The following is a 9,712-nucleotide window of genomic DNA, read 5'->3' as shown; positions in this document are numbered from 1 at the left end:
AGTCCTTAGTCACACTTGATTGGTTTGGTTGTCTAAATGTTGATTCATTTTGTTCCTCCATAGCCACGGTTGTGTTGCTGTGTGATGCAGCATGGCTCAACACCTGCACCAGCTGACTGACAGCATGGGAGCAGCACAAATCCTCACAGCCGGAAAAGGCATCAAGGAGAGCATCCTCACAGCTGTCTCTGAGATCGCTATGGATGCTGCATTGGAAGTTAGGTTGGTTATCAAGTTCTTTGAATTTACTGAACATTGTACAATTTAAATTTTTGAACATTCTTCTAAATGATACAAATCAATCTTTCACAGGCAACATGGACAAACCATCCTACTTGAACTGGCCTGCCAACAGGAATTTCAACTCCTGTGGAAGAAAATTGTTCCTGGTGAAGAACGCTTCTACCTGGACAAGAAATGAAAAATTGCAGAGCCATTGTTTGTGTCAATAAATGTTTGATGAGCAAATTAACTGTTGTTTTAAAAAATGTTTTTGGAGTTGAAATAGCCTCAAACACTGAGAGTAAAGACACTTCCTGTTGTGGTGCTAGCTGAAAAGGTCAAGTCTCCCCAGTCAATAATATTATCACCATTTGACCCTTTACTACTGTTGATTCATCTATTTTATTCTTTCTTTAAAAAGTATTTCATAAACATCTTCTGCCTAGTTTTAGTTTTCTCTGTGTTTCTCTATTGGTGTTCATTTCCATTCTTATGCTCTTTGTGAAGCCCTTTGGGCTGCATGCTTCAATGTATGAAAACTATTCAAATGAAGCTGAGCTTGAGTTTTTCCTTTGTTATAATAAATAGCCAACATATCTTTAAATCTGAAACTTTCATGCAGTACAATGCATGACAAGCCTGACAGAAGTAGGCAGATGTGGCATGCCTTGTTTAATGAAGAAGAAAATCATATAAAAGCATAAAGTTAAGACACTGCTGTAGTTTAATATCTGCCAAATAAAGAAGTATAATTCAGCAAAGAGAATCAATTTAACTTTAAACAAATACAGTTCAACCATGGTGATTCTGTAGAAGTTAAAATCATACTGAAGTATTTAAGCATTTTATTTTGAAGGCAATAACTGACCTGCTGGGAAACAGATGAAATCCTAAAATGATCCAAAATTTAAAAATCAAGCAGAGACCAGAATAAAACAAAAAGGTTGATTCAGCTGCTCAAAGGATCCAGCAAACAATAGTAGAGTTTAAAGTAAAGACAGTGAGGCCAAAAGAGTGAGGAAATGTTTTTGATAACAGATTCATGAAGGTTAACTGATTGGTCCATTAAATCGATACTGCAGGATTACAGCTTTAATGAAACATGGTCTAAAGATATCTAAAGAAACTGTTTTTACATCCAATGAAGAGATTTTTTTAAATTGTCCTAAAACACATTAAAAGCACGGAAACATAACAGTTTATACTTGATGTAAGTCAGTAGGAAAAACTGCATCATGTCCTGATGGGACATGGATCTGAGGAAAGAATCAGAACCTGCTTTATAAGCCAAGTATGTGGACACATAAAAAAATGAACCTGGTTTTAAATTAATTTGAACGTGAAGATGAACAAATTGACAAACAACACTTAAAACAAGAACAAGTGAGACAAGGGTAGCCCAAACATTTACACACAAACACTAAACACTATGAAGTACTGCTACAAATATATATGAATCAATAAAACAACAACAAGAACAACACATGTATGAAAAAGACAAAAGTGCAATGAAGAGTGCAAAGGTGCTAAAGATAGGCTACATATTGTTATGAATCGGGGTTTACACATCAGCAGTGGGACATCATTCACTAAAACTTACAGGGATATGAACATTTTTTGTTTCAGTCTGTTACTTTCTGACAAGTAATTTGGCATTTTGTTAAAAGATGAGCATGGACTGCTGGAAGCAAGCTACCATGTTAACTTTGGCTTCTTAGTATCCATAGTAATTAAACAACACTTCAGATTATATTTCAATAATGTGAGAAGTAAGTGACAGAAGAAAGAAGACAGAATTGGATTTAAAACGTCAGAACCTGTCCTTATACAAGTGAAAAGGCTAGGGCAAGAATTTCAACAGATAAACATCTTTCTTCACCATAAAGAATATATTTTGTCAAAGTTTTCTGTGCTGGAGTCACTGATTTCTATCAATCCCTATCCCTTGTGTATTTTTTGATTAAGCAGCAGCTTCTGATTCATTATGACCTTTTAGTCTCAACAGGTATTTTGACTACATGTGACCTTTCCAGTTGTGTTTACATTAAACATTGTTATTATCTGCATTTCCCGGATATTTTCCAATGACACTGTTGAATGCTGTGTGTTTGTTGTTTTGTGTTTTCCTGTATTATTTACTCTGTCTCTCTCTCTCCCCCTCTCTCTCCCTTCCTCTCCTGTGCTCTCCAGATGCTGCTCACCTGTTGCAGGTTGACAATCAGCAATCTTCTCCCTTAATGTTGTCAAAGCAAAACAAAGGAGCTAATAATTGATTTCAGGAAATCTAAACCTGTCGTTTCCCCTGTTTGTATGAAAACAAAGCGATTAAAAGGGTTTACTGCGGGCATCCAGCAGATCTCTTACTCCCTCTTGAACATCACAGAGGTCGTCAGAAATGCTCAACAGCGACTATTTTTCTAAGCGAAGTAAAAACCACTTCAAATATCATTGGATCACCGCTGCCACAGGTAGGGGACATTTGCAACACCTGCTGCACGAACAAGGCATTACACCTGATCTGACAGGACTCTGCCCACCTGCACACACATCTGTTCATCGACCTTCTTACAACAAAATGTTTACAGTGCGTCAGAGACCCAACCAACCGCCTGGAGGACACTTTTTATCCTTATCTTCTATCCCTACAGGCGATCAGACTACTGAACAGAAGCTCTTAGAGTTTGTCTGTCTCTTTGTTTTATTAATGGTAGGCTATAGTGTTTGTATGTAGAATGTTTTTTTTAAGTAGCCTATACTGTATTTTATTCTTATGACACCTTTTAATTTAAGGTTTATTACTTTTGGTTTCGAGGGATGAGAAGGTGTCTAAACAAAATGCATTTCATTGCATTGACTGTATTCTGTATTTTTTAGTGTACTTAAAAAATTGTACTTGAAAAATCGACTTGAATTTCAATTGATTAGAGTCGTGTATTTTATCGGTGTCATTACACACAGCATCATGAAAATGTGCATATTGAGTCTGTGGTTTATTTGAGAAATGTAGTGGAATAATGTTTGGCGAGTGTGACAGACAATAAAGCACATCTTTGATATTTCCTAATATTGTTCTAATAGACCTTCGTATTACTAAAAGATACGTTTACTTTGATTATTTTGTCGGTTTAACATCAATGAATATTTTTGAATATTTTTTAAGCCTTCTTATAGCCATAAAAATTGGGCGTATTTTAATAAAATTGTATTTTTTCTAGCTCAAGGTACGTTTCAGGAATCCAATAGGCCTAAAGCATTTACTTTAACTTAATAGACTAAGTATCCTATCTGTAGAATCGATGCTATCCCACTTAACGTTTTTTATATTTCATATTAAAAAATGCGTTTGTGTAAAGCACATTTTAAGAAACCAAAGTTTAGGCTACGAAGAAATCTCCTGAAAAAAGCAGAATGATAAAAGAAAACAAATGATAGAAATGAAAAATGTGGAAGAGATTTCGGAACAAAACCCGATGGATTAATAATAAGGGATTATATGAGAGGTAAACAAAATACCAAGATAAACAAAGTGTTAAAATAGTCAAATAAAAAAGTTTTACCGAACATGATGACCTTTTCTCACATTGCTTTAAAAACAACCGATCAGTTCAAGAAAGCATCATGAAGCACCAATAACTGAGACCAGATCCAGAGGTGAAAACACCTGGATTTGGAGGGTGTTGGTGTGTGTGTGTGTGTGTGTGTGTGTGTGTGTGTGTGTGTGTGTGGGAGGTCTCCTCTGATCTGGGTATATATAAGGGGTCACTCCCTCTCAGCAGAGTGTGTGTCACACTGTGTGTAGGAGAGTGTGTGTAGTTATGACTCTCTTCATGGACTCGGACTTCTCTTTACTCAAACCAAACCCGCAGAGAGACATGATGGAATATAAGGAGATATTTGGAGAGCAGGATCAATGTAAAGGTGAGTTTAATGTCTTTAATATTTATGATCTTTATTTCTTGGTGTTGATACTTACTATTAAGTTTCCTGAAAAAAATAGAAAATATATCATTCAAGTAAAAAGTCGATTCAACTCGTTTTCATGAAATAATTGAAACTTCATTCACAATAATGAGAGCCGAAATCAGGAAGACATAAAATAAAATAAAATGTAGCTTAACACTTTAACCTGTTTGCAGGTATTACAAATATGTTAAACCTGTAAATGTTGCTAACAGTATGGGGAATATAGCCTACAACATGAAATATGGCATTAACCCAAATGTCTTAACGATTAGGTAAAAATATTAGATGTGAAAACATGATAGTAACCCACATTTATCATAAAAAGTGTAGCCTATATAGGCCTATGTGCCAATAACTTAATTTGTAAAGCATCCTACAGTTAATAAAATGCTTTCTATAACTGCAAAGGTGATCAAATGAAATTAAACAAAACATGTGAACTAGACCGATCTAATCATAGTCCTTTATTATGATAAAAAATGTAAATTTGAATGAAAATATGTTCATCGAAATTTTTCTTTCTGTTTAATTTTACTGGATTTATGTTAATGTCAATGAGCCTCAAACAAGTGCGCAGAACTCCGCAACAATCCGGCCTGACCCTTAATTTAAACCCTTTATTTGCCTCCTTAAAAGACACGTTTTTCTCCTTTTCTCTCATGTTATAATTGATTTAATGATACCGTACTTTACTCTGCCTAGTTGTATTAGAATAGTTTAAATGTCCTCCGTCCTCCTCAGACCCCCGGGCTGATGGCGCGCTGTCCTCCCCGGAGCCGGAGCGAGCCGCCGGGCTGACGGAGGGCCAGAGGAAGAGGAAGAGGACCATCTTCAGCCGAGCCCAGCTGTCCGAGCTGGAGCAGGCCTTCGCTGTGACCCCTTACCCCGACATCACCCTGAGAGAGAGGCTGGCCGCACACACACACCTGCCCGAGAGCAAGATACAGGTAGGCTTTATTCAGTGAATGTCTGTGAATGTTTTGGAGTGAAACAATGACTAACAGGTCACGGAGGCAAGTAATCATTTCACCAATTAGAGGGGAAATAAGAAAAAAAAGTAGACGTCAGTTTTGTGATAAAATGGTAATAATAAAAAAGCTTGTTATATCGGAGCGTCTGTTTGATTTGATTTTCTGATCCAGCCGAGGAAATCATCGCTCTTACTTTAAGACACCCTTCAATAGGCTCAATTTGGATTCCAGTTTTCCTGTTTTAAAGGATGGATAATTTTAATTAATTATTGTAATAATCGATAATAAAATACAGAAACTTTAACTTCAGATCTTCAGACACATTTTAACCAAAAGCTGCCGCAAGAGAGAGAAATGATGGCTCTGTCTAAATTCCATCAATGCATTGCGTTGCCAACTTATTTGAACAACATAGACAGGAATTTAAAGCAATTTTTGTAATTAGAAAAATACAATTGCTCTATTGCTGTCTATAAATGTATATTCTAGTTGCCATGGTATTTAAACAGATATCGATACTTTTTGTTTTTACACGCGTCATTTTTACGTTTAAAATTCCGGAAATAACGTTTTTAAGTGCACGAGATTTCACAGTTAGTTATAGCTAGTGGCTATATAGTTATAATAATATCTCAGGGTTAGCTCTGGTGGAGGGGCCCACTGTGAGATCACCCCATTATGCAACCAAATGTCATTGTTGACATCCCAGTTAGTGCTCGCTGGGGTTTCAGAGAATTTACCAAAATTGTAGGATCTATTCAATATTTCATGTTTTTCTTCTTCTACAATTTAATCATGAAGCATCTGAAGGTGATTTCACACAAACACAAATCTACTGAAGAATTCCAGAAATGTTCATCTCATTCCGTTTTGTCTTTTGTTTGTGTCTTATGCTGGCCTTACACCAAACAATTTTTCATCTGAAATAAATCCTGAGAGTTGAACACGCTTGTGGTCTCATCTTTTGGTATAAGATGATCATAGATCTCAATCCGAGTTGTTTTAATGCAGTCTATTTATTCTTAGCATTAAGATAAAATCAAACATGTTTAATATTATCGTAGGTCTTTAGTCTTGGCTTAAGCAGATTGTTTTGTTCAATGATGTGACCATTGTCAACAACCAATAGGCGTGGTCTCACCAGCATCAAACAGGAAGCTGCAAACTATTAAACATGTCTAAAGGAACATGCAGTTCTCCTGGACTTTGGAAAAGGAAGAGAATAATTGAGTTGTGGAGAGAACAAGAATGGCTCTTTGACTCTGTCCTCCCCCTTTGTACCATGATAGAGAGGAGATGGGGGATTGAAATTGTTGCAGCCATTAGAACTTACAGTGCTACAGCATACTCACAGGTTATGATCCTTCTGCAGGTTCACCTACTGAAACCTTGTTATGAGTTTTACTTCCATAGAGGGACGTTTGATCGTCAAAGGGCAGGACACGTCGAAATGTTATTCTTGCTCTCTCCACCAGTTTCTCCTCCTTTTTGTTTTTTGGCTCAAAAGGTGTCGTTGTAAATTTCCACAAGATGCATGATGGGAAATCATCTCAAAATGAATATGTATAAGGTTTTGCAGTGACTCTGTCCCAGTCTTTGTAAATTCTTAGTCTATGACTAAAAACTCTTTGAGTTGCCGACACATTGTCTTCACATGTGACACGGTGTCAGACGTTAGCTGAGTTGTTTCAAAGTCTGTATTTTCTACAGCATGTATTACCAGTTCTACCTCCATGTAAAGCGTCCTTGGGTCCCTTGATCCATGTTATTCTTCTTACTATTATTATTATAATTAATTAGATCATCTGTCTAAGATCTAACAGGAAAGACTTGAATTAATAGTGTTAGCTTGGAAAAAATGAGCGCATACCAAACAAAAAGACATTTGATATTAAGTGTTCTTAAAAAGACCCCGATGTCACAGCTCTATTGATTTTCCACAGGTTTGGTTCCAGAACAGAAGAGCCAGAAGCATCAAGACTGGGAGGTTCCCCAAGTCCTCCAAGTCGGTCCTGGCAGCTGGAGGTGTTGTGGATCCGTCTCCTGGGCCGGTCAGCTCCACTTTCCTCACCCCCACGGCCCTGGCAGACATTTTCAGACCTGAGCAGTCCCACACCTGTGAAGAAGTCCCACAGGTGTTCTCAGACTGGATCCAAATCTACAGCAACCCCATTTCATCACCTCCGCCCCCCGCCTCGTCATCTCTCCATCAGCAGCCCCCTGAGCCTCGTCTGTGGGAGGAGGACCACTACCACCACCTCCACCACCATCAGACCCTAGGACAAGCTGTTCCCGGTTTCCTCCCCCAGCCGGGCACCAGGCAGCCCCACCATGCCGCCTCGGCCCGATCCTCCTATCAGGCCTTCAGGAACTTCAAACCCCAGACTGTAGCAGCGCCCGGGGCTCATCAGGCCTTGTACAGAGGCGGACCTGGCAGCGGAGGTCACACGTCTGTAGACCAGGTGGTCCCGTCTCACCCTCAGCAGGTGTACTGGGAGGTGACTCAAGGACAAGGACACAGCCACCCACACCACCCACAGATGGGACCACAGACCTCCATGGGCTACATCTCAGACCTGATCTACAACGCCGCCATCGTCACCAACTTCCTGGAATTCTAATGAGTCCGGACTTGGAGCGATACGAGCACAAATGTTACTGTTAATAATGAAAACCAAACTTTTCCCTTTGCAACGACTTCTGTGTCCAAATGTGTCGTGTGTCTAGAGCTGACTCTTCCTGAGACCTCCAAGACTTGTTCTTGTAGATTTTTGTCATCTTGTGTTTTACTGCTGTATGATCCAGCATGGGCGTCATAGTGGGGGGGAAGGTGGGACTAACTTCCTCGGGCCCTCATTGGTCCTGAAATAAATCTGTAGTTTTGATTTGGATTTGTTTGTTTTTAAGTCTTCACTGTCAGAGTAAAGAGAAAACTGATGAATACATGAACTCTTTTTTTTTTTTTTTTAATTTATTTTTGGGCTTTTTGTGCCTTTAACGGAGAGATAGGACAGTGGATAGATTCAGAAATCAAGGAGAGAGAGAGGAGAGAATGACATCTGGGAAGGGAGCCACAGGTCGGATTCAAGCCTGGGCCTAACCACTGCGCCACCAGCGCCCCACTCTTTCTTAACCCAGAACGTAAAAATTTTTTAGATGCTTAAAAGCGATTCAAATGTGAAAATGATGCATTTATTACACAGTTTAATTAGTTTTAATTTTTTAATTTAAACTACTATAGAGTATTTTAGGGTTTTAAACAAAGGTAAAATTATTTTAAAAAAAAGACCCAAAACAGATTTTAAACTTCTCTTTGATTCTGGTAGAAATACGAAAATTTGATATATTTTTGATACCACTGCATCATAAATAAAGCCTTAGACATCCCAAACCCCAAAAATAATGTATTTTTTTAATTACCAACATTGGTAAGTTGCAACATTATGCTCTCTAAATAACATAAAAACTTTGGCCATGTTGGGATTTTTATGTAGACCATTGCAATATTCGATGGAGTCATTCTTCTCTTACACACCTTTTTAAAATAATAATAAAAATGCAATATATTGCGCTGGCCAAATTCTAATGCAGAAAATGAAAATCACCAAACTGTCAATTATTCATTAGTTGATTTAGGGAAACAATCATGTGTGAAGAGTGTGAAGGACAGAACTTAAAGGCATATATCAACTTCCTCTAATACGTTTAGTTTATTTTCTTATTTCATGTTTTTTTAATGAATAAAAGTCCCATTAAATGTTTCATGGAGCAGCTGATAAACTCAGTAACCCTCTAACTTGTCTCTGTTTGACATGGACTCCTCTCCCTGCTCTGAGCTGAACTGTGGCATGTTTAAAGCTGCGACCCTGCGAGTATTATCTTTGAAAACATCCTGATTAAAATGATTCCTCGTGGTAAGATACCATAGCAGGAATAATTATGTTGTAAGTCAAAATATATTTGTTTCCTATCTCTGTGCTGTACAAGTATCAGAGGGGTTGGACGGACAGAGGGAAGAGGAAAAGATGAAAAATAAGAAGTAAATTAAAACCAGAGCTCAGGGTCTATCAGCTTACAGGCTCTGTAATTCTGCCTGGATTTAAGTTTAGAAAAATTACATGAGAGGTATAATACAGAGGGAAATATGACAGACAGCAGCACACACTGTTCGTCCAGCGCTGCACAGATCTCTGCATATCATAATAATCTTTAATACAAAATAATCTTTCAATAAATCCTTAATCCGGGTGTCAAATCTCAGATCTTAGGAAGATACTTTTTTTTTAGTACTCCAGATGTAGTTACATCTTTTAATCTTTCCCCTGATATGACGTATTAAGAAGAGGATCAGATACTTTACAAAAAAATCATATCTGGAGAGGGGATCAGGGAAAACAGATCCAGTGTGTTGTATTGGAATTGTTTTGAGAGGAGATACATGGTGTTATTGCTCAGAGGATGATAAGTCTTTTACCACGGCCAGTGTATCCCCGGGTAACATTAATCGTTTGTTTTTTATCTGTTGGTTGACTCGATAATTCACTTCAATCAGATAC

At 37.9% G+C, this 9,712-nt stretch overlaps 1 protein-coding gene across 1 annotated transcript; it reads left to right on the top strand.

The window, feature by feature from the left end:
• Positions 1-3,845: 3,845 nt before the first annotated feature.
• sebox (SEBOX homeobox) lies at positions 3,846-9,232 on the top strand. The gene is made up of 3 exons (XM_065960640.1): positions 3,846-4,140; positions 4,927-5,132; positions 7,100-9,232. Exons 1-3 carry the CDS (start codon positions 4,038-4,040, stop codon positions 7,775-7,777), a joined length of 987 nt encoding a protein of 328 aa, XP_065816712.1. The 5' UTR covers positions 3,846-4,037; the 3' UTR covers positions 7,778-9,232.
• Positions 9,233-9,712: the final 480 nt, after the last annotated feature.

This window comes from Labrus bergylta, chromosome 11 (assembly GCF_963930695.1).
Source record: "Labrus bergylta chromosome 11, fLabBer1.1, whole genome shotgun sequence".
Taxonomy (NCBI): domain Eukaryota; kingdom Metazoa; phylum Chordata; class Actinopteri; order Labriformes; family Labridae; genus Labrus; species Labrus bergylta.
This window is presented reverse-complemented; position numbering and strand designations above follow the sequence as displayed.

Bases quoted from the DNA above. Each gene is read 5' to 3' on its own strand.
- sebox (XM_065960640.1), top strand. From the start codon at position 4,038: ATGACTCTCTTCATGGACTCGGACTTCTCTTTACTCAAACCAAACCCG. The intron at 4,141-4,926 runs GTGAGTTTAATG...CGTCCTCCTCAG, and splicing joins AGAGCAGGATCAATGTAAAG to ACCCCCGGGCTGATGGCGCG. The intron at 5,133-7,099 runs GTAGGCTTTATT...GATTTTCCACAG, and splicing joins TGCCCGAGAGCAAGATACAG to GTTTGGTTCCAGAACAGAAG.